The sequence below is a fragment of the Prionailurus bengalensis genome, chromosome D2 (assembly GCF_016509475.1).
Source record: "Prionailurus bengalensis isolate Pbe53 chromosome D2, Fcat_Pben_1.1_paternal_pri, whole genome shotgun sequence".
Taxonomy (NCBI): Eukaryota; Metazoa; Chordata; class Mammalia; order Carnivora; family Felidae; genus Prionailurus; species Prionailurus bengalensis.
This window is the reverse complement of record NC_057351.1, coordinates 21,112,089-21,137,070: the sequence shown is the minus strand read 5'-3', so window position 1 is coordinate 21,137,070 and position 24,982 is coordinate 21,112,089. Positions and strand designations below refer to the sequence as shown.

The 24,982-nt window shown below is 39.4% G+C and overlaps 1 protein-coding gene across 3 annotated transcripts; it reads left to right on the top strand.

The window, feature by feature from the left end:
* Window positions 1-12,715: 12,715 nt before the first annotated feature.
* Window positions 12,716-23,953, top strand: MRLN (myoregulin). 3 transcript variants are annotated; one of them, XM_043596387.1, is made up of 4 exons: window positions 12,717-12,824; window positions 17,673-17,726; window positions 22,067-22,178; window positions 23,716-23,953. In XM_043596387.1, exons 3-4 carry the CDS (start codon window positions 22,100-22,102, stop codon window positions 23,874-23,876), a joined length of 240 nt encoding a protein of 79 aa, XP_043452322.1. In that variant the 5' UTR covers window positions 12,717-12,824; window positions 17,673-17,726; window positions 22,067-22,099; the 3' UTR covers window positions 23,877-23,953. The 3 variants fall into 3 exon arrangements, with proteins under 3 accessions (XP_043452323.1, XP_043452322.1, XP_043452324.1); XM_043596388.1 differs by lacking the exon at window positions 17,673-17,726 and having other exon boundaries at window positions 12,716-12,824; XM_043596389.1 differs by lacking the exons at window positions 12,717-12,824; window positions 17,673-17,726 and adding an exon at window positions 22,487-22,538 and having other exon boundaries at window positions 20,529-22,178.
* The last annotated feature ends 1,029 nt before the right edge of the window (window positions 23,954-24,982 follow it).

Here is a 24,982-nt window from a genome sequence, read left to right as displayed (position 1 = left end):
AGACAGAGTTTCAAGTCTCCTTTGGCCACTGGCTGGCTCACTGTGTCCCAGGACCAATTCCTCAGCATCTCTTGCATCAAAGTCTAGCTCTGGATCTGACACATAGGAAGTGCTCATAGACTCCTTCAATTTCTGTGTCTCCATCACTTCTCAGCCTTTTGGCTAAGATCAAGTGGAATTTCTGTGTCTCATTCACCTAGCTGCCTAAACCAGGAATCTGGGGGGTCCTGGACTTCTTGCAGTCTCTCCCTGCCCAGGCCTAGCCAGGCAGTACATCTTGCCAACTGCACCTGCTGAATGCTATGCAATCCTGTAGGTTCTTTCCACTCCCGCCCAGTCCAGTTCTGTCCTCATCACTGCTTTTCTGGCCTCCAGTCCTGATCCACCACCCCTTCCTCCTCTTTTGTCTTTCTGGACAAAAGTTGACCATGTCTTACCCCTGCTGAGAATAGAAGTGTTAACCTTCTCTTGCCTATGGGATGAAGTCTTTAACACACTATAAAACTAGCAGGCATGTTCATAGTTCTTCTAAGTGTTCCATGCATATTAACTCACTCCTCACAACAACTTTACGTGAGGATGACTGTTATGACCTTCAGTTTATGAGGGGGAAAATTGAGACATGGAGAGGGTAAATCACTTACTTGGAGTTAAACTGCTAGTATGTGATGAAGCAGAACATCAAAGTTTTTACAGACCCCTGATTCAGTCTCAATTTTTAAAAATTTGAGTATAATTTGCACATAATGTTGGTTTAATCTCAGGTGTACAACATTCGACATCTCTGTATGTTATGCTATACTCACTGCAAGTGTCACTACCATCTGTCAGCATACAATGCTATTAAAACACCACAGACTATATTCCCTATGCTGTGCCTTTTATCCCTGTGAATTATTTGTTCCACAACTGGAAGCCTGTCCCTCCCCCTCCCCTTCACCCATTGTGCCAATCCAACCCCTCAAGTCTCAGTTTTATGTCTGGCAGCCTCTGACTTGTTCTTTATCCTCCAGTGATGCAAGCTGCCAGCCATTCTCATCCTACCCATACACACTCCCTGTCCTCCCCAACCTTCGTCTCCTCTTGACAGCTCTGCCCGGAATGCCTTTCCCCATTGACTCCTTGGCAAGTTCCTATTTCTCCTTTAGGACTTGGTCCTGCCCCCGCTCCTCCATCAGTCAAGTCTTTCCACCTCACACCCCTTCTGTGTTGCACAACTCCAAATGTCTGACGGGCTGCTTTGCGTTAGGAAGGAGACAGACAACAGAAACTACATGTAGGGGTGGTCTTCAGGTTCTTATGATTATTTGGGGAAAAGAGGCAAAATACCCTGGAGCAGAGCAGCATGAGCAGTCCAGGAAAGGTAAGCACAGGGCACTTTGTGGGGACATATGTGGGTTGAGGAGTATGGGGTGTGCAGAATTTATTCCTAGAGGTAATGTTGTAACTAGGAACTGAGCAGTGAAAGCTAAGGAATTAAGGAAGGGCAAGGTTTTTAGACAGAAGGAACAGCATTTACAAGATCAGAGCTGAGACAGCGCATGGCAGGTCTGGGGACATGTTTAGTATGTTTACATACTCATCTCACCCACAGGCGGAGGTCCTTGGGGGTGTCTAGTCCCCTCACTTGTCTCAAGGAGGTTTGACTAGAGCCCAAACACTGTAATCTCTGGACCTCTCTCTCCCTTTCTGTTAAATCTAAGGGCCATGCAAGGAGACTGATGAAGTCCTTTGGATTTTCTGAGCTTCTGTGAACCACATAAAGAAGAGAAACCAAGTAGGAGGACCTTAGTCTCTGAATTGTCTGAGAGCCCTGGAAATCCAGAGATGATGCTCAGGCCCTGATTTTCACCTTTTAGAAAAAAAAAATGATTAGTGGAAGGTAGTTGAGGCAAACAGCCGCTACATACTTTCTCTCCTACAGAAGGGAAAAACATCTTGCTGCCATCCCTGGTCTGAATGAGGGGTCATCTGTGGGGCTGGTCAGATGTCTGAAGGCCTCTTATAAGTGAGATTCCTGACAGAATGAATATACAATGGCCAGACTATCTGTAAAAATAGGACTCAGACCTACAACCTGCTCTGGCCAGCAGCCTTGGAAGCCAGCCGGCTAACAACAGTAAGCAGTCCAAGAAGCCAAACCGTAAGCCCTGGGGGGTTCTGTAGAGCTGCCCCATGCCTGCATCTTCCAATCAGGTCCGACTTGAAGCCTTTTTTTCCACTATAAGACTTTCCCAGTCTTCTGCTTGCCTCTGAGTCTCTGCCAAATGTAAGTGATGTTGCTAGAGCAACCTCTGAATAATAGTATGTTTATTGTTTTTATTTGACAGGGATTAGTGAGAAACTGCTGAGAGGTGTACCATTAGATGCGAACTTTGAGGACCATGGGTGTGGTCCCAGCATTTATGCAGACAACAATTTCTGAGTCCCATTTTACAGGTAAAACAAGGGAGATATAAGAAGGCCAAAGGACATGCTGACAGTCACAGAACCAATGACAGAGTGGGAATCCAGTGCTATCTTTGATCTCATACAAAATAGTGCTCTTTCCAGCACAAACATGCCCAATCCTGGTCAATGTTTGTAGATGAAGAAGACATTCTCCAATATTCTAAGAAAAGGAAAATGGATCAAAAGTGAAAAAAAATAAACAGAATACCCAGAGCTTAAAGGAACCTCTTTCAGTCTGTGGAAATGAGGTTAAGTCATGTTAGACAGTAATAATAGACATAATACTAATAATGTTAGACAGTATTTTGTCCAGATTGGTTTGTGGGGACAAACAATTCATATAATCATTTTATGACACAAGGAAGGGGGACTTGGACAGTCTGTGTCTGGTCTGGTCTTAGGTAACCAAGGGGCATCCATGGGTCTTATCTAAGTCACATGAACTGTGGTTCTTCACAGAAAGCCATTTTGAACCCCAAAGGGTAGGCAGATTTCTTGACTACTGTTTTCTAGGAGCATAGGGCTCAGTTAAATTTCAACATTATCATCCACTGATGGGTGAATGGATAAACAACATGTGGTATATGCATTTAATAGAATATTATTCAGCCTTAAAAAGGAAGGAGAAACTCTTGATGTGCTACAATACCCACCCATCAATCTTGAGGACATTGTGGTAAGTAAAATAAGCCAGTTGCAAAAAGACAAATACTTTATGATTCCACTTACATGAGATATCTAGAATAGTCAAAATCATAGGAACAGAAAGTAGCATGGTGGTTACCAGAGTTTGGGAGGAGAGGAGAGTGGGGAATTATTTTTGAATGGGTATGAATTTTCAGTTTTTCAAGATGAAAAGAATTCTGGAGATTGGTTGTACAACAATGTGAATGTACTTAGCATTAACTGTACACTTAACAATGATTAAGATGGTATATTTAATGTTGTGTGTATTTTACTATAATACAAAAAAAGCCTTAAAATTCAACATTGTCAGTTCCTTCTTTTGTTCAAGATAAACAAATATCATTCATCACTGAACAGCTCAGAGATGATCTTAAATCTCCTGAGTGGAAAAATCATCTAAAAAATAATCTCCTGAGACCTCTTGTTGGTGTTGTTTCTGCAAAATCAGTTAAATCATCTATTGACAGGTAGTGGCTATGATCAGTTGATTTAGGATCCTACTGCTCAGACACCTTAAAAGAGGGATGACCAGAATTAAATAGAGAAATATTAATATGAATAGTTATTTTAGGCAGAGAGTCAGGAGTTGCACCCTGGAAGTGTCTAGTCCAGTGGATTCCAAGAGGCAGGTGGTAATACAGCATCGTTCATTGAATTTGTTGAGGCTAAGATGTCAGTGCTCTTGAAAATACTGTTTGTGGCCTTGGTTGTCCCATATATAGGGGCACACCTGACCTGAGCATTTTACCATACTTCTTTGGTAGTCCAGACAGTGCCTTTTCCAGGGGAAATCTGGCCTCTGCTGCTGTGAGGATGAGTCCTTTGAGGTCTACAGAGGCTTTAGATTGCAATACTTTCTTAGATGCTGGGGGGCAGGAAGCCAACTACAGGGCAACCTAAAGTCCCCGGAAGGATCTGGTCAGTCATATTTTAGATCTTGGTGATGCCAAGGCAAGAGAGAAGGAGAAGAATTGGAAATGTTAGTTTGGATGGTTGTAGACAGATACTGAAGGAAGATAAAAGAATAAAAAATTTAATAAAGTTTGACAGTATGTGCAGGATGATAGGCTCTAGTCCAGTTTATAGGTGTTCATATCCATCAGTTACCTGAAGTTTGCAAAGAGGCTCAAACTAGCTCAGGAACAATGAACAGGGCCAGAGGCTGATAGCTCACAGGTTGTGCTACTGTTTTCCACCGTAACACAAAAATTGTCTCAACAGTTATCCCTTTTTTGATCAAAGATAATCACAAAAAAGATGATTCTTGATCATAAAATAAAACTAGTCTTATTAGATGACCTGATTATTTACACAGGAGCAGTAAGAATGATGATTTAACGTATAGGCCTTTTTAAATTTGCTTGGCTGGAAGTTTTCATAAGAAATCTCAGAATGGACTTTTAAAAGCTTCTTAAGTTTAGGAAGTCTAGCCCAGAACTTATCATCAGATTTCACCTTCATTATTCATAGGTTTGGGTGAATTCCTCTCTTCTTGAGGTCCTTCAAATAGCCCTTATCCTGGGCCTGCCAGGAAAAGAACATTTTACTCCCTTGTAAGTCTGGGAACCCTGTAAGCTACATACCATGCTGGTTTTCTCAAGAAAGCATTGGCTCAAGAAACTCAACCTTATTTCCTTAAAAACTAACTGGCCACACCTAATTCATTCTCAAATAGAACATTCTGGACAAAGCCTTTGTTGTATAATCCATATTTTCTATTATAGCCTATTAAAAAGGAGGTCATATTCTTGTTGAACTTATATTGCTATGAAAATACGAATATTCAATATGAATTTCCAAAGTCTGGAGGAATCAGGGAAGGTAAAAAAGATAAATGTTTTATTTCTATTTTTTCAAAAACATAGCTTTCAAAAATGGTTATAGATAGCTTAAGAGAAAAGGGAAAGGAGTTGCTTACATCCAGAGAACAGACTATTAAGGGATTAGTAAAATTCCCCCCCAAACCTCAAATCATCCCTCAACAGCTCACTCGGTTCTATGTAATTCCTATTCTGCTCCATCTTGGGATAGCAGTCCCATGAACCCATTAGCTTCTTCATTAGTGCTGAAAATGCTGACTCAGTCCAGTGGTATTGTCTCAAAATTGTTTAAGGCATGACCTTAGAAGCCTGTGCTCAAGGGTACTTGGCTGAGCCTTTTCCTGTGTGGCTCTGAGACCATCTGTTGTCAGAGCCAAAGCACTCTAGGAGTGCTCAGTCATTTAAGTGTCAGACTCTTGATTCTGGCTCTGGTAATGATCTCATGGTTCATGAAATCAAAACTGTGTGAGGCTCTGAGCAGACGATGTGGACCCTGCTTGGGATTCTCTCTCTCCCTCTCTCTCTCTCTCTCTCTCTTTCTGCCCCTTCCCTACTCATGGGTATGCTACCTCTCTCTCTGTCTCAAAATAAAGAGATAAACTTAAAAAAAAAAAAGAAAAAGAAAAGGCACTCTGGCCTGTAGATGATTTGCAACTTGCAAACATGTTCAGAGAAGCATCAGAGTAAAACAACGAACTATCTGTAGATCACAAGACTTAAAATGGTTGTGGTTAGCTTATTGATAACTTTCAAAAGCAGAACATCTGATAAGAGTTCATTAAAAAAAAGTAATGCAAATTGACAAGGAAATTTGGTAGTTCCAGTGACAGGCAAAACAAGACAAAATCAGTCTAAAATCAAAGTGATAAAAAAAGGATTAAAAAATAATAAAGGGAGGTAATATGATCATAAAGAAACTTGGCTATTCCTAAAATAGGAAGACCTTGTTCATTTAACAGAGACAAAATAAAAGTTCAGTTTTGCATCAGTATAATATTTTTAAAAATGCTTATTTATTTACTTTGAGAAAGAGCATGCAGTGTGTGAGTTGGGAGGTGTGCAGAGAGAGAGAGGGAGAGACAAAACCTCAAGCAGGCTCCATGCTGTCAGCGCAGAGCCTGATGCAGGGCTCAATCTCACAAGCAGTGAGATCATGACCTGAGTCAAAATCAAGAGTCAGAGGCTTAACTGACTGAGCCACTCAGGCACCCCATCAACAGTATAAATAATTGATGCTAAATCTCTTTTAAAGAAAAACTTATAAATAAACCCATTAAACTTTAGCCAACATTTACCATGACAAATAAAATTCCCTTTCCGTGAAACTTCTACAACATTCTGTATTCATTCAGATTTTGTCCTACACATTCTTCTTCCTCATTCTTAAACGACCAGTCATTACTTTAGGACAAATCTCCTTTCCCTTAACAAATGCACATCCTGAATACCTTGCATATAAATTTATTTCTCTCTGCAATTGTTCCTCCCAGAGACTCACTCACATATATTGACCCAAACTCTCAACCACAGGTACTCCTATTTCACAGAGATAACTGTGAGGTAGATAATTGTGAACTGTCTGTCATTCACTAACATTTACATTTTTTTTTCTTTTTTAAATAATTTATTGTGAAGTTAGCTAACATAAAGTGTATAGAGTGTAGTCTTGGCTTCAGGAATCGATCCCCAAGATTCATCATTTACATGTAAGACCTAGTGCTGATCCCAACAAGTGCCCTCCTCAATGCCCATCACCCATTTTCCCTGCCCCCCCCCACCCCCATCAACCCTCAGTTTTTTCTCTGTATTTAAGAGTCTCTTATGGTTTGCCTCCCTCCCTCTCTGTTTGTAACTATTTTTTCCCCTTCCCTTTCCCCATGGTCTTCTGTTAAGTTTCTCAAGATCCACATATGATTGAAAACATATGATATCTGTCTTTCTCTGACTGACTTATTTCACTTAGCATAATACCCTCCAGTTCTATCCATGTTGTTGCAAATGACAAGATTTTATTGTTTTTCATCACTGAATAGTATTCTATCATATATATATATATACACATATGTATACATATATATATATATATATACACCACATCTTCTGTATCCATTCATCAGTTGATGGACATTTGGGACCTTTCCATAATTTGGCTATTGTTGATAGTGCTGCTATAAACATTGGGTTACATGTGTCCCTATGAATCAGCATTCTATACACCAACATTTTGTAGCAAAGCTTATGAACATATACCTCATAACCTTTTATAGCCATATACAACCTTACAGTACAACTTCTCAATGTGGGCAAAAATTAACATATTCATTAACAGACCAAAATATAGAGAACCTTAAAATTATGCTTAATAATGAAGATCTTAGAGATTCTCTTCAAGCTAACCCATACTAGAAAACATAGTTACTGTTGAAATCAAGTTTGTCTGAATGATGTAATTTGGTTAAACATAAATCTATAGTTTTTATAATCCTGAACATCTAGTAGATATAATGCAATTTATTTGATCAGTAAACCTGTATATGTTCAGGAAGAATATGCCCAAATAGAATAAGATGTGTGCTTGTATTATACTTAGCTCTAATAACTCAGAGGATGGCTCTTTTTTATTAAACCAACATTATTAAACTAGTCTTATTTTCCAAATATTTACCTAAATTTTGTAAACTTGAATTCTTAAAACATTTTGTCTTGTTTTTATTAGAATACTTTTTAAAGTATTAGAAATACAAGGGACAGGATCCTGGATGGCTCAGTCAGTTAAGCATCCAATTTTGGCTCAGGTCATGATCTCACAGTATGAGTTTGAGCTCCACATTGGGCTCTGTGCTGTCAGCATGGAGCCTGCTTCGCATTCTCTGTTCCCCTCTCTCTGCTCTTCCCCTACTCTCTCTCAAAAATAAATAAACATGAAAAAAACAAAGTATCATAAATACAATTTTCTTAATTTCTGGAAATTTTAGGAATATTTACTTTATGTAAGGGCTTATTTAGTTTTAAACCAATCAAAATAAAGCTCCTTTAAAGGATTTTAGAATCTAATTTGATAATATCATCTGGAAGTAGGAAAACATTACACCTACATAACATACATACATATATACAGATAGGTACAAAAATAGAAGGCTTAGAGCTTCAATTATAAAATTTCAACTCACTGGTTCACATAAGAGAGCTGGCTTTTATCTTTATCCCACTGTTACATTTTTATGGGGATTGAGTTTCTGGCAGATGTGGCAAGTTGAGATTATCTGCTCAACATGAAGGAGGAAGCGTACCCACCAATATTTGTGGAGGAGATCTTTTAAGATTTCCTTTACCCTGATAAGTGATCTTCTGTGCTGTGGACTAAATTTGGGCAAAGGGCATCCAAGTGGCCCTCTGGATGTCTTCAAAGCCCATTAAAGTGGATTAAATATCTAATCGGTTTCCAATTAGTTTTTTTCAGACTCAGGTGTTGCTTTTGGGGTTGTTGAGTCCCTTGAGAACCCTGACAAGGGGAGACCCACCTAAGGCTCCAGTGACTACAGGGGTTAAGGGGCCAGAGTGGGAAGGGGGAGGTGAGGCAGGGTAGACAGAGGGGTGGAGGAGGGAAAGGTTTTGAAGGGGAATGGGTCAAACAACTCAAGGGAGTTTAAGGGAAGGTCAGACTTAGTAAAAAGGTGAAAGAAGGAGCTGTGAGGGACAGGAAATGATAGGAAGGAAGAATCTAGGTGAGAGCCAGACTGAGGACTTGTCTCATTTCCCCAACAGGCTACTGAAGTTCCAAGTGGTCTTTAGGAGAATGTGGCCATTACTGAAGAAATTGAACTGAATTATTTCCATAGTGGCAAAGCATATAGAGAGAGGGAGAAGAGGAGGGGAGTGCCAGATAGAGAATTGTTGTTCTGGATCAAATTGTGTCCCCTCTAAAGGTATGTTGATGTCCTGACCCCAGGACCTGTGAATGTGGCCTTATGTAGATTACAGGAACAGGTGTAATCAAGTTAAGATGAGGTCATTGGGGTGGGCCCTAATCCAATGACTGGGGTCCTTATAAGAGGAGAAGATAGAGACACACAGGCAGAAGGTGACCATGTGGTGACAGAGGCAGAGATTGATGTGTTGCAGCTACAAGCCAGGAAATGCCAAGGATCACCAGCAATCACGCCATGCCAGGATGGGACAAGGAGGAATCTTCTTTTAGAGCCACAGACAGCTTGATTTCAGACTTCCAGCCTCCATGTCTGAGACAAAGAAGGCAGAAAAGACACTACTCCTTGTGTTATTCCTCCAATTCTCCTTGTGCAATCCCAATCCTCCCTCATTCAATTTTCAGTGGAAGAACAGAGGGAACTGCCTTGCAAAATAAACCACCAGAGAAACAGGAAAAACAGAAGCCGTGAAGAAAAGCCAGAAAGCTCTCTTTGCCTGAAATAATCAGTGTGATGCCTTAACGTGTTACAACAGACACGGATCTAGAGCACAGGATCCACTCACTATCGTGGATCCCATATCCCCAGCACACAAAGGGTCTGAGAAGTCAGCACAAGTAGTGGGGTGAAGACAGTTGGTCCAAGAGGGATTGTCAGCACTCCATATGAGATATGGCACCAGAAAACTATCAAAGAAGAACAAATCCAGATTCAGGTAAGGAGAGACTATATTTGAAAAGACTGTTGTAAGTGGTTGCCAGAGGCTGGGGCTGGGGGAAAGGGAGAGTGGAGAGTTGCTGTTTAAGGGGTATGGAGTTTCAGTTTTACAAGATGAAAACTTTCTGGATGTCTGTTGCCCAATAATGTAAATATACTTAACATTGCTGAACTGCACACTTAAAATAATTAAGATGGTGAAGTTTATGATGTACAGATTTGACCACAATTTTAAAAATTCTGAAAATTGTTAAAAAGAAGAGGAAAGGCGTAAATGGGGAGGGGCCCTGTTGCAATTCAGAAAACACTCTGACCACAAGATCTACAAGCATCTCAAAGGTCAGGCGGAAAATGGCGTTCTTTTATAAAGAGGAGTAAACAAAGCTAAAAGGACTGCATGTCCACAATTGGGTGAGAGGGTGTGTCATTGGACAATTGATCAGAGAAAGTCTGTGGTCAGCTCATTTTCGGAAGAATTCATGAAGGAAGGGCTTGTGTTCTCATTCAGATGGGTCAAAGTTCAGGGGCTTGTCTGGAGAGGAGAAGCCTGAATAGAGTTTGGTTAAGACACATTGGTATTTTCTCCAGATTAATCAGTGGTAACAAACAGTTCAGCTGACCATTTATGAGACACGGAATGGGAATTTAGATGGTCTGCGTCTGGCCCTGTTGTAGGTGAACAAGGGAGTTACCCAACAGTCTCATCTAAGTCTTGTTTGAACAAGCTGGTTTTTTTGCAGTAAACCTTTTCCTGGAGCACAGAATGGTGAGGAATTTCTGTTTTCCAGGAGCACAGGATTCAGGTGGAACTCAACATTATCACGCCCTGCACCTGCTCTCGCTCCTCCACCTGACACAAGTTTCTGAGTTGTGAGTGTTTAAAGAAGTGCTCCACCAAAGCTGGCTAGCCCCATCGTCATTCATAAAGCTTCGATAAGTGTGAGCTATTGTTTGCATGTTCCTGGCACCACGCTGAGGACACGATATGCCTTATGTCACTTATTTCTCAAAATAACTTGATTGCGTGAGCAGAGGTTTTAGTTACCATTTCAAAGATGAAGAAACTGAGGCACAAGAAGAGTAAATGACACTACTAATGTCACATTGCTAATAGCACATAATTAATATATTTGTTTCCTAGGGCTGCAGAGCAAATGACCACAAACTTGGGGGCTTAAAACAACAGAAATTTATGTCTCAGTTTTGTCCAAAATCCAGGTGTCTGCAAGGCTATCCTTTCTCTGAAGTCGCTAGGGGAGGATCCTTCCTTGTTTTTTCATAGTTTCTAGTGGTCATCAGCCATTCCTGGTGTTCTGCTGCTTGCAAACAGATCATTCCAGTGCCTGCTTCCTTTGTCACACGGTGTTATCACTGTGTGTCTGTGTCTGAATTTCCCTTTCTGCCTAGGACACCAGTCATTGGGTTAGGGCCCAGTATTATCAACCTTAATCCAGTACGACCTCATCTTAAATTGATTATATGAGGGGCGCCTGGGTGGCTCAGTCGGTTAAGCGCCCGACTTCGGCTCAGTCATGATCTCATGGCTCATAAGTTCGAGCCCTACATCAGGCTCTGTGCTGACAGCTCAGAACCTGGATCCTGCTTCAGATTCTGTGTCTCTGTCTCTCTCTGCACCTCCCCCACTCACTCTCTGTCTCTCTCTCAAAAATAAACATTAGAAAAAACTTAAAAAAATAAATTGATTATATGAGCAAGGTCCTATTTCTGAATAAGGCCACATTCACAGATGCTGAGAGTTAGGACTTGAACGTATCTTTTTGAGGGACACAATTCAACCCACACCAGTTAATAAGCAGTGAAGTTGGGGCTCTGTACCACTCCCTAGTCATCTGCAGAGGGGGATCTTCATGCCCCAGGGATCAGTAAAAGTGACCCTTTAGGTGTGTTAAGGGAATATTAGAATGTCTATTTCAAAATTTCATCTTTTAAAGATTGCCATTTGTGTTTTATGATGTGCATAACGTATTTACAATAGTACATGAATGTGTTCTATAAAGATACATATATTCAGTGGGCACTCCAGAATTGTAACTGATCAGTACAGGAAAAAAAATTAAGGCCCTGTACTTGCTGTACTCCCTTTACCCATATACTACTTCTTCTCTCAGCAATTACCTCAGCAAAATAACACTCCACTAATTGTAGTGAGGTATTTTGATTTCCCATCCCCAGAATTTAGTTGAGAAAGGTTTAGTTTGAAAAAAGAACAGTTACCAGGCTTGAGCCAAGATGACAGGCCCCTAGAACACTTATAAGGCAATTTGACAAGATTTTTTCCCTTTAATTTGTATTCTTCAATATTTCAATAACTTTGTCCAATGATGAGTTTTCTTTTAAAACTTCAGACAGGCAGAGCCAGTGTTTAATATATTTTAGGTCTGAAGGCATGCTGTTAATGATCCCGAGAATTTAACACCATTGCTAGGGGTGGGGGAGACATATCTTTTTTGGCCTTTTTTGAAATACAGTTTTTCAAGAGGAGAACCCCTACAAACCAGTGACCAGGTTGTGACTGTGCTTTCATTCTTCAGACTCTCAATCTATGAGTTCACTTTTATGATACTATTCCAAGATCCATTTCGCCCCTCCCCCACAAGGCACACACATACATACACTTTTCCAGGAATTGTTTTGGGTTCCTAAGGGGGAGAGACTGATATGCTTACAGGTAAGCAAATCTCATAATGATAATGTGCACTTGAAAATCCATTTGTTTATGTATTTTCAAAACAGGGGGAAGTCAAAGTAAACAAGGCAAAATGTAGAAATTTAAAAGGGCATTCAGATATCCATGGAAAAGAATAGCTCAGAAGAACAAAGGACAGCGTAACATTAAATGAGTCATTGTGCTTTCCAAGAGAGTAAGATGTTATTTTTGTTAGTTATTGTTTAATTCTTAGAACATTTGACATAAGGGTCTATTGATTGCTGGGGTCGGGGAGCCGCTGCCCTCTCATGGTTTGTTCCGGCTCTTATGTGGGCCTAAGTGTATTTTTGTTATAAGTTATCCACCTGTGCCTGTCAGTTCCTTCCCATTTGCCTCCTCCCGTGACAGTTTGGCTCATGTTTCTTCATAAAGCTCTAAGCCAGTTATTAATAACAGCCCAGTGAGCCTTCTGATCCACCTAAGAGCATATGGTGTTTTTCACAAAAGAGAGATCATCTCCTTGACTTTGGACTTCACCTATTGAGACCCTGTACAGTAAGTTTTACGGCATTGGAAAATGTTGATGTAGGAGGGAAGTTTAGTGTAACCCCTGTTTGCTTCTCATAGGGGGACAATACAGAAAGCTAAAACTGGGACTCCTAAAGACCATTTCCCCTCACTATGTTTCAACAGCTCTCCAATTTTTGGACAGCTTGTTGTAGATTAATGAATTAGAATTGTATTCCTCTCATTTCCTTCTGGCTAAAAAAAGGCAGGGCGAGAAGCAAGGGATTAATAATTCCTAAATTATTCGACCACACCTTGTGATATGTTTGGTATTCCTATAGCTCCAGTGGTTTTGAAGAGGAACCTCACATATGGGAAGTGTGTGCAAGGGAGAGCTGGACCGGAGACATGGGTCTTGTCATTTTCCCATGTTTCAGATTTGGTTCAGACACGGCACCTGTCTTGTTCCAGCGATTCATTGCCTTCTTGTTTTAGCCAAATGCTTTGTCTTTGCAGCCTCCTTTATAATGGTTGCTTCTGAGAGTCCTGAAAATTAGGTCACGGTGTTTTCTGTCTGGAAAAGGAGGACCTTGAAGCTCAGAAAGGCCAATGCCCTTCTCAGTCCTTGTGTGCTGACCTGAAACCGGACAATCCAGTCATTCTTCAGGACCACGGACTAATATAGTTTCTTGTTTTGGTTACATATTTTCAGTGTCCTTGAACATGTGTATCAGGCTTCTAAATAAAATGTGTAAAGAAGACATAAGAGTGAATTGGAAGGAGGCAGATGATGGCCTGGTGTTGAACCCTGGCTTGGATCGCTGACAAATTGTGTGAGCTTAAGCAAGTACTCAACCTCTCTGAGCCTCAGTTTCCTCATTCATAAAATGAGAGTCATAACTTCTTTTATAAGGGAGTGGGGTTTACTCATAATGTATATAAATGGCCGAGTATTATAACATTATTTATGAAATCCCTCATTTGAATTTGTCCTGAGTCTTCTTTATATCTCTTGTTTGTTTCAAATTCAGGTCTAGGGCCCCCAGTGTGGTCTTTGGTGGGAAATACTAATCTAAATGGTAGAGACAATAATTTGTTTTTACTGCTTTTAAGAACTTCATCTTTAGGATGGATAAGCCATGTGAATGTTGAAGATGGCATATGGTTAGCTGTTAGGGACATTAGGCTCTAGCTAAGATCAATGATGGCAACAAACCTCCCCAAACAACCTCACAGTGTAGGCTATTATTTCCATAAACTTACCTGCTCTACGTTAACCAGCATTCTAAAATTTTTCCTTTGGTGATGTACTTCTGTGGTCTGAAGGGACCAGTCCTTCCCCATTGCTAGATCGATTCTGTGACTAGATGAGACAGAAAGAAAGGTTGTCTCAAAGAGTACCTGCTTCCCAAAGTGTTCCCCTGTAACTCAGGATATGAGGTTTCTTCTTTCCTCTATGGACTTTCATTATGCACAAGTTTATTTCATTCCTATTGTGTGCAAGACATAGAGCCAGGTTACAATGCTTCAATGACCTCTGACGGTACTAGAAGAAAGAAGTCATTTCACGAGTGATTCTGCTACCAGTCAGAATGGGCTTGTTTCATGGGACATGAGAAGTACAGGCAGAATACAGACAGGGCCCAGACTCCACAGGGCCTTCACATGCAAAACTGATTCACCAAAAACAGGCATTATTGGTTGTACATCCCCTTGGAAGGCTGTATATTCTTGGAAAGCGATTCAGAGGCTTTCAGGGCTCCTCCTTGGGTTCAACTTCTAAGTAATGAGCTGGAAAGGCATAGAAGAGTCGCACCTTAAAGTTGCATTTCATCCTCACCCCTCTACCCCCCACCTCCCTGATCATTTCTTAACTCAGCACCTATTTTGCTCTCAGGTCTGTGCTAAATGCTGGAAATATAATTCTGCCTTAAAAAAGGCCACAGACTTTCATTTAACTTGAAATTCTGTTCTCCAACTTAGCCATCTACCTTCTCAGCTAAACTGGACTCTGAAAAGCACTTAGCTGGTTTCTGAAATCAAATCTGTACCTTAATGAATAAAAAATTGCCACCAGTGAATTTATGCAGAGTGTGTGTTGCAGGCCAAGAAAGTAGTTTGAAAGGTTTTGCCAGATGCTTTTTAGAACTCCCACAGGCGCAGACATTCTCCACTCTCCTCCACTTGCCAGCCCCCGACTTGGAGCGGCACTGCTTTGGCTCTATGAATTCTGCAGGTGAAAAACACAGACCTAACAAACAGACATCCCCGGTCTCACTCCTGCTTCCTCACATCATGGCAGGACACACATTGGATGCACTGCTGTGCTGGGGCTTCCTGCTGAAACGGTGCAGGGCTGACCCCCAGCCAGGCTCTGAGCAGTTCATCGGGCCTGGTAAGTGTGCTCTACAGCAGTGATTAATGCAGAGGGTTGGGGAACTTGGCAGGGAGAAGGTTGATAACATTTTGATTATTTTGGTTCCAGAAGATTTCTTCATATTAAATGCCTGTAACTGGGCAATTTATGTCTTCTTAGGGGCCATGCACAATCTCCTATTTGGGGCAGGAATGTGGCAGTGGGAAATCTCAACCTTCAGAAGTCTTGTAATGGATGATTAGCAAGAGATGTTGGTTCGTGTGTAGAAAAATAACTCATTTTAGGGCCAAGATACGTACTTAAAACATTTGACGAATGGTCATGGATTGCCCAGGAAGGCCCAAACCTCACAGATCTGGGAATCCCACCTGCCCCCACCCCACTGGGGATCAGGTGGACCATCGTGAGTGCTGCCAGGCAAGCCAGCACCCTGCTGCCCACATGTCTGCACACCTGCCTCAACTTCCTGGGCCTTTCCTGTCTAGGTCCTTTGGTTTCCTCTCATTCATCTGAGTCACTCTTCTCTGTTCCCTGTAGTTGGGCTGCGGGGAAGTGGCCATTTTTCTGATTCTGCTGCTTCACTGTAATAACCTCTACTGTATCAAGTGCGAGGTGGCATGCTGGGCTCTTGGCTTACCTTTTTACCAGTCCTGAGATACTGCAGTGGCTAAAGCTTTGGAGCCAGACAAACCTTTATCCAAATATCTGGTTGTCCCTGGTGTGTGATCTTGAGTAGTTTATTTAACCTCTCTGCTCTTCAGTTTCCCTAAGGTAATAGGAGTGCTAATTACTCACGATATAAGGTTTTATGAGATTTAAATCAAAGCATTTGCAGGCCCTTCCTAACAATAGTTAGATAGTTACAAATAAAATCCTTTCAACTCCCTGCAAGACAGATGTTATCTCTGCTCTCCAGATAAGGTAGCAGATGAGGTTAATGCCACGTCCAAGGCTACAGGGTAATACTAGCCTGAACCAGGATCTAAAACCAGTTCCGTCTGGCTCTAAAACCTATGCTCTCTCTTCGCTCTCCTCTGTTGACTGACCATCTGTGACAAAATGTACTTTTTTTTTTTTCAATCGAAGTCCACTTTGTCAAGTTCTGGCCTCATGAGTCTGACCTGCAAGTGTTCCAGTTTTCACTTGTGACTTACTTTGTTTTAGACTCTCTGGTCTTACCTTGGCCTGTATCAAAGAATTTTGGAGGTAATGAAGGTAGAACCTCTCTAAGTGGCCAAGTCTGGTGAAATGCAGAATCCAATTTATCTCAAATGTCAGAAAACTGCTGAGACAATTATGATAGTACTTCTTAACAAAAGTATCTGTGGAGCCACAGGCAAGCTGCTGTACTCCCTGTACTTCTCTGGGCCTCGTTTGTCCGAGGGGAAGTTTACGAAATTTCAGAAATCTCTTCCAATGCCAACATTTCCACGCATATTTCAGGCCTTTATCTACTATTGTTTTTCTTAGCTGGAAAGAGAAAAATCTGTCGGAAATCCTGTCTTAATCAGGAAACAAGGAACAACAATCGTGTCTGCAAACATTTAAGTGTAAATCCATATGCCGCTTATTATGATTCTCATTCAACAAGCTTTGTCACATACAAGACTCATCATTGCTGAATTAATTTTTCAGATTTGTGTTCAATTTCCTTTCTTACATGATTCAGCTTTGGGCAGAATCTAATTGAGCCTTACCTAGTTCAGAAAATGCAACTTGAACACAAATTTTAGAAACTTACCTAACACACAAAATCCATTTGACTAGGCCTGAGTTTTTAGTTAACTTCTGAATGACTCAAATTTGAAGAGTTGCTTGCCACACCAGCATCCATTTCTGGAGTCTTAAAGGGGCAAATCTCCATTATGCTGTAGAAACGGTAGCCATCCCAACAAGTCATTCCTATCCTAAAATCCCATATTGCTGGTGCCACATTTTTGTTGCCTTCCAACAACTTGACTTGGTTCCCTAATTACAAGCAAAAAACAAATACAGAAGCAAAAACACTAGCAAGACATAGCTCCCATATGACTTATCAAGTTTCTAAAAGATAATTTTATTGAACATAAGTTTTATGAGAAAGATATTTTCCATTTAGAGACAAACAGAAGGCACCCAACTTTGAGATTTTATTTTTAAAATATTTTCTGGAAAGGTACACTTAATATATGTGTTTTTCTTATTGTAATTGTCATTTAAACAAAGTGAATTTTCAGTCTTCTGAAAAAGCCTCTACTTTACGTGCAGTTATTAAATCGTTATTTGTTGAAAATGAATTGGTGTCATATCCTACAAGGCACTGGGATCCAGGGTGGGTAACGTCATCTTCACTTGCTAGGAAGCCAGCAACAGCCTATGGGGTGGTCTATGCAAACAAATGAATATAATACGGGGTAGTGAAGTGCAATGTCATAGACGACCTGTCTTAAATTCTGCTTGAGGAAGTCAGGATGGATCACAGAGGGCGTTATGCTGGGTTTCAAAGGATGAGTAAACGTGTCATGGTTTTGTGTGTTTAGGTGTTTAAGGAGAACCTGAGAAGAATGATTCATTCAAGGGATACCATCTAGGAGGTAATATGCTAGAATATAATTAGTAATAGTTATCGCTGCTTGTTATGTGTACTTGCCAGGCATAAGTATCATCTCATTTCATTCTCATACTGCCCTAAGAAATAGGTACTATTATTTTCATCCTCTTTTTATAGAAGGGCTAACTAAAGCACAGAGTTCATATAATTTGTCCAAGGTCTCATGGTAAGTAACAGATTTGAGTGAAACCCCATCAGTCTGATTTCAGACCCATCTCTCAACCACTATGGCCTGAAAACATTCTTGTTATTTCTTTGTATAGCTAATGTTAAGAAGGTCATGGGGAAATGCTTGTCAGTCACAAGTTGATCAGTGTGTAGATATAGCAAAGTAATAATAAATAAGAATAAAATTGCAAATAAGAGAGCTAATAAAATAGGTTTAAAAACCTCTGCTTTCAGCAAACCTGGTTGCTAGACAGTAAGCTCACATTGGTAGTCTGTGAGTGTCCCGCTTACAAAGACCAGATTATTTTGATGTGAATAAATGAACAACTGTCTGTTGTATAGATATCCTGGCAAGTTCAGGGTTCTCATTCTCAGAATTGCAAGACTGTCCAGCCCATTATTCGACCAGCAGTTCACATACACAGAAAGGAGCCAGGACCAAAGAGGAAGAGTAGTCATTAATAATTACGTGTGCGTATTTCCGTTTCAGTATGGTCAATTTCCATTGTAATACATATCTTTTCGAAAGTAACTGTTCTTTCTTTTTTATTTTTTAGTGTTTATTTATTTATTTATTTATTTTGAAAGAGAGAGACAAAGAGAGTATGAGCAGGAGGGGGGCAGGGAGAGAGAGGGGGAGAGAGAGAATCCCAGGCAGGCTCCAAGCTGTCAGCACAGAGCCTGGATGCAGGGCTCAAACCCACGATCTGTGAGATTGTGACCTGAGCTGAAATGAAAAGTTGGCTGCTCAACTGACTGAGCCACCTTGTGCCCCTCAAAAGAAACTTTTCATTTGAAAACACTAACAAATCTATGTAGTTGAAAGATAGTGCCATCTGGGGACTAGAGTCCTGGCTTAGTAGAATCTAGGATCCAGCACAGAATACTGCGTGGCCTTGGATAGTCGCTACATCTCCTAATAGCACATAATCACAGCCTGGCACATGCTAGACCCTCAATAAATAGTAATTATTGTATTTTACTTAAGTGACCTTTTAAATAAAAATGGACAGATTTCCATTATTTGTCATTTTTCAACATGTATCTCCAGGGAACTTTGGTCAATATTGACCATTAGATACTGATGGAAACATGAGTAGGATTAGCAAATTCTTGTCAAAAAAGGAAATATTTTTGAAACATGACTCAAGAGTTTAAGACTATAAACTTTAATCCAATGAAAAGTGTTTTTCTTTTGATTGAAAATGAGACTTTCCAAAGTATGTTCTGTTCTTTGTCTTAACCAAGAATCCATGCCTAATAAGGGGAAATAGTAGAGGTTGAAAGAAGTTGAAAAAATGGTGAGCCTTACTGGAGGGCCAAGCCATTTAGCAAATGCATTCTTCTTGTGGTCATAGAAGTCAGAGTTGATTTGGGAAGCCCCATTTTATTTAAAAACAAGACTATAAAGGTTTTAAAGGCAAGAGCGTACAAGCTGATGGCAGGGTGAAGAACAAGGAATACAGTGAAATTCAACTTCCAGAGACCAAAGTTTGTTGTTACTCTTCATTTGTCTAACTTACTTTGTGGGATACCACTTTTCAACCATTCAGTAAACAATGAACAGGCCAATTTGAATTAGATTATTTGAACTATTAGTGGGGTCAGAAGATAAAATAAATACAATTTTAAAAAACTAGATAACAGAGTATTTTCAGTACAACATTCTATAAAATAATAAATTGATTCCCACTTCCTTCTGGAAATAGGGAAAAGAAAGGTAGGTAGAGGCATTCAAATGGGACGATAAATAATTTGGAGTCATCTGAAATTTCAACATGAAATATATTTGGCCCAGAATAATCTTGGATGTCTTACATCAGAAATTGGAGGTGATATTATTTTAATTATGATTTTTAAATATCACGTTCAAGATAAGACCATGGTCTTGAGATAGTCACATTCAATATGTTATAGCATACTTCTAGAAGTGTCCTAATTTGTTTGAAATTTGTATTTTGGGTGCATGTTATAGCCAATAAAAAACACTAGCAATCACTTTTTTCCTCCTGAAAGTTGCTGCTGTTAAATAGTTTTTCCCCCAGAAGGAATGTCCCTCCAATCCTGGAGAAAAAAACATCTGATTATGAAGCTTCTAGGTAAGTAAGAACCAATTAGGCAAAATGTAAATCAAAGAGTAGTTACACTCATAGTTTTAATCCACAGTAAAATCTGAGTGCATCAGTAAACTTGCGATGTTACAAATCTGCATCCTTCCTCTGATTTAGATCTTGAAACAGATCTATCATCAAGCAGAAGAACCAAACAGGAAATGCCCATATTCCTGTTTATCATGAGCACTTTGAGACAAGAACATGTTCTTTAGCCACAGACTTAGAATGAACTCAAGGAAAATTAAATTTGTCAGTGAAGCATTTTAATTAAAAATATGTTATTTGTACTTTTTCACATAAGTTGCATATTGTCATTAAAATATGCACTGATCTAATTTTCCCAAGTTCATACTTGTTTAAGTGATTGTTTTGACAAAAAATCAGTATACATTACTTTTCATTATATAGACAAGGAAGAAGACTGGCAGTTTTGAAACTACTTTCCTTATTTTCTAAGGGAAGCAACATCCTTGTAAAGGAAAATGTGAGAAATGGAAAAAGCACGGATAAAAAATCAGAGTCCTTCCTTCCAAACTCAGGCTCTGTGATCATTTATAGATCTTTCTCGGTTTTCTTTTCTTTTCTTTTTAAATATTTCACTTGTGAAGTCTAACATACATATAGAAAAGCACATAAAACTTACATGTACTGTTTGTCAAGTGGTTAAAAAGTGATTGCCAGTGTAACCGCCACACAGGGCAAGAAATGAAATGGTGCTGGATGTGTCTCATCCGGCCACAACTCCCCCCCCCCCCTCCCCCGTCACTGACCACTATCCTGATTTATGCTAGCCAATCCCTTGCTTTTCTTGATAAATTTACCTCCAACACTGTTGCCATCTGCATATGCACCCCTAAACTGTGAACTTTTAGCTGTTTCTTTGCTTTATGTAAGTATCTGTACACTGTGTATTTCTTTGGTGCCTTGCTTTTTAAAACTTCAATATTGTGATTGTAAAATTACCCCTGCTGTTGTATTAGTTGTAGCTTAATTTTCATTATTGAATAATATTCCATTATATGAATTTATCTATTTATGTACTAATGGGCGTTTGGGTTATTTCTAAGTGGAGAATATTATGAACAATATTTGGATCTGTGTCCCGGTGCAGGATATCCATGTCTAGGGTATATGTCTAGGAGTGTCATGGGTGGTCATAAGGTATGGCTTTTAATGTTATTTAAATATTTAAACATAATCTTCTAAGTAGCATTTTTATTATCTCATAGTTGCAATAACCATCATTTCATTGGATACATAATCTTTCATTTGTGCCTAAATTTTACAGCCTGGTCTTTTGTAATAAATGTACTCCTCCACTTTCTAACTTGTTCATAAAAGTAATACAAAGTCTGAAAACTTATAGAATTTATAGCAGACACACAAGTGCATGGGTTATGGTCTTACATAAACAGTTGTCATAGAAGATACTGAAACAAATATATTTAAAATAATTTTTAGGGAAGTTTTTAATTGAGTGGTGTTTGACTTATAACACTGCATAAGTTTGAGGTGTACAACATATTGATTCGATACATTTAAATTGCAGTATGATTGCCGTAGTAGTAATAGCTAACACCTTTATCACATCACATAATTATCATTTCTTCTAGTATTGAAAACAATTAAAACCTGGTCTCTTAGCAAGTTTAATGTTTATAATATAGTTTTATTGTCCATAATCACTGTACTGTGTTTTAGGTTTCCGAACTTACTTAGTAGTTCCAAGTATGTATCTTTAAACATCTCTCCCATTCTGCCACCCCCTGAGAATTGTTGTTTAAAAAGTATGGTGAATGTTTGCCCTTCCAGGAAAATCCTAGAATTCGCTTAACCTTTTTGTTAAAGGTTCAGTTGTTAGCTGTACAATTCTGTGATAAATTAGATTTTAACTGTCATATTTTCCAAAGTCCACTCTTTGAGCTCTCCTTCCTGACTTCTTTGAGAGTAATTTTAGAGTTTCTCCAAGTAGGCTCCCTGGTCCTCCACTTCATACACAACCTCACTATCCAATAAAACCTTTTAATGTGCTTTGACACAGGAACCAAGGTTGCTAAGAGACCACCTGTGCTGAATGCACTTTGTTCTAGCAAAAGCTTACGGAGAGAAAACCAAGGAGCCGTGTTATCTACCACTACCCGGGATTAAGTCAGGTGAGAAAGGGTTTCTACTCACTCTTCAGTCCCCACCAGCTGTCTGGTCTTTCTCTCACTTCCTATTTTGGTCTCTTGCTGTTGTTGAAGGAAATTCAAGGTGCCCCTAAGAACACAGATTAAAGAAATACAAGCTTGGGGCCATGGCTGTAGGAGGGAAGGAAAGGCATTTTGTAAATCCATATATTATTCTCACCCTTTGTTTCTGAAACATAGGCAAAAGGAATTGTTGAATGTCAGGGAAATTCTAGGTGTTTACTTTGCTAGTGACTGCTGTGTAATTTGGAGCATGCCATTCCCTCCTCCAGGAATGGGGCTGGTTACTACAGAAACTAACCAAGACTGCTACGATGGAAGAAGGTAACACTGCACAAACCTCATTTATCCACCGTCCCCTCTCATTCTCTCTTGCAACTCAACCTGCCTTTTGTTTTTTTAGTAAAAATAGCAAAAAATATTTTCCTACCCCAATATTGCCACTTTAAAAAATTTTTTTAAAGTTTATTTATTTATTTTGAGAGAGACAGAGACAGCATGAGTTAGGGAGGAGAGAAGAGAGAGGGAGAGAGAAGTCCCAAGCAGGCTCCACGCTTTCAGCATAGAGCCGGATGCAGGGCTTGAACTCACGAACAGTGAGAACATGACCTGAGCAGATACCAAGAGTGGGATGCTTAACCAACTGAACCACCCAGGCGCCTCCCCAATATTGCCACTTTTAAAAAGTACTGATGCTCATTTTAAGTTGAGTATATAAAAGGAACTTTGATGCAAGGCTTTGAAAATTACTTCATTTATTTGACCTTGCATTCCTGAGAAAGGAGTTCAGAATGGTTCTAAACTCCCTACCTGACAGGCATTTGGTAAGATGTTCCAACAGTGTGCTAAGCAGAGAGCATGTTAATACCTTTTAAAATTCCATAATACTTTTTGGAAAGCATTTTAAAGTAAAATACTTTATTTTTAAAAATTATTTGGTTAACACAGAAATGTAGAGGAAATTAAATGTTTGATGTTTTATTAAGTGACCAAAATAATGAGAGAGAGGAAAGATCAAGAAAATTAAAAAGACCTTTTGCTGTTTAATTAAAAAAAATTTTATCATCTACCTTTTTGCATGTGTCCAAATTCTCATTTCCCTTTAATACTGTCCATACAAGTTGGAAGAATGGTAATTTCACCAATGCCAGTATAAATGATTGTAAATAACTTTGCAGAGAAGATTTCATGACTAGACTACTGATAACATGACAAGAGAGTGGTCATTCTGATAGCTCCTTGAGCTGTTTCTTTTTAGAAAGAAAGGCATGTTTGCCATGTAGAAAAATGTATGAATATGATATAAAATGGCCAAAATGAGTGGATGGAAAATATTTTAATTCATTAGGGAGCAAAGTATTTTAATTTATTAGTGGGTTACAGATGTGTATGGATGTTTCCTCATTACTATTTTTTTACAGTGCAAATATTCAATTGACTTTAAAGGATCAAGATTATAAATATATTTATTGGAGGATATTTTTCTCTTTCTTTCCCCTAGGGAGCAAGAGCAGCCTGGATATGATGTGTAAAAACTGGATATTAATGTCTACTACTCCTCCCACAAGTCTGGAGGATGAAATTGTTGGAAGACTCCTAAAAATTTTATTTGTTATCTTTGTTGACTTTATGTCTATTATATATGTTGTTATAACTTCCTAGAGAGTCTACTTTCCTTACTTTACACGTAAATTTCACATTAATTTTGGTGAATAAAAATTTGGAGTTTAATATGTTGAGTGATTTTGATCTCCAATTGTTTTAGAAGCCAATAGGACATTACAATAAAAATAATACTGTGTATTTTTTACTACCTTAAGGTTTATAAAACATCATAAAAATTGACATGGAGGTATTTTTTTTCTAAAAACCTATATTACTGAGTCATAAAACTTCTTGATTTTTTTAAATATGAAATTTATTGTCAAATTGGTTTCCATACAACACCCAGTGCTCATCCCAAAAGGTGACCTCCTCAATACCCATCACCTACCCTCCTCTCCCTCCCACCCCCCATCAACCCTCAGATTGTCCTCAGTTTTTAATAGTCTCTTATGGTTTGGCTCCCTCCCTCTCTAACCTTTTTTTTTTCCTTCCCCTCCCACATGGTCTTCTGTTAAGTTTCTCAGGATCCACGTAAGAGTGAAAACATATGGTATCTGTCTTTCTCTGTATGCCTTATTTCACTTAGTATAACACCTTCCAGTTCCATCCATGTTGCTACAAAAGGCCATATTTCATTCTTTCTCATTGCCACGTAGTACTCCATTGTGTATATAAACCACAATTTCCTCATTCATCAGTTGATGGACATTTAGGCTCTTTCCATAATTTGACTATTGTTGAAAGCGCTGCTATAAACATTGGAGTACAAGTGCCCCTATGCATCAGCACTCCTGTATCCCTTGGGTAAATTCCTAGCAGTGCTATTGCTGGGTCATAGAGTAGGTCTATTTTTAATTTTTTGAGGAACCTCCATACTGTTTTCCAGAGCGGCTGCAACAGTTTGCATTCCCACCAACAGTGCAAGAGGGTTCCCGTTTCTCCACATCCTCACCAGCATCTATAGTCTCCTGATTTGTTCATTTTAGCCACTCTGACTGGAGTGAGGTGTGGTATCTCAGTGTGGTTTTGATTTGTATTTCCCTGATGAGGAGCGACGTTGAGCATCTTTTCATGTGCCTGTTGGCCATCTGGATGACTTCTTTAGAGAAGTGTTTATTCATGTCTTCTGCCATTTCTTTACTGAATTATTTGTTTTTAGGGTG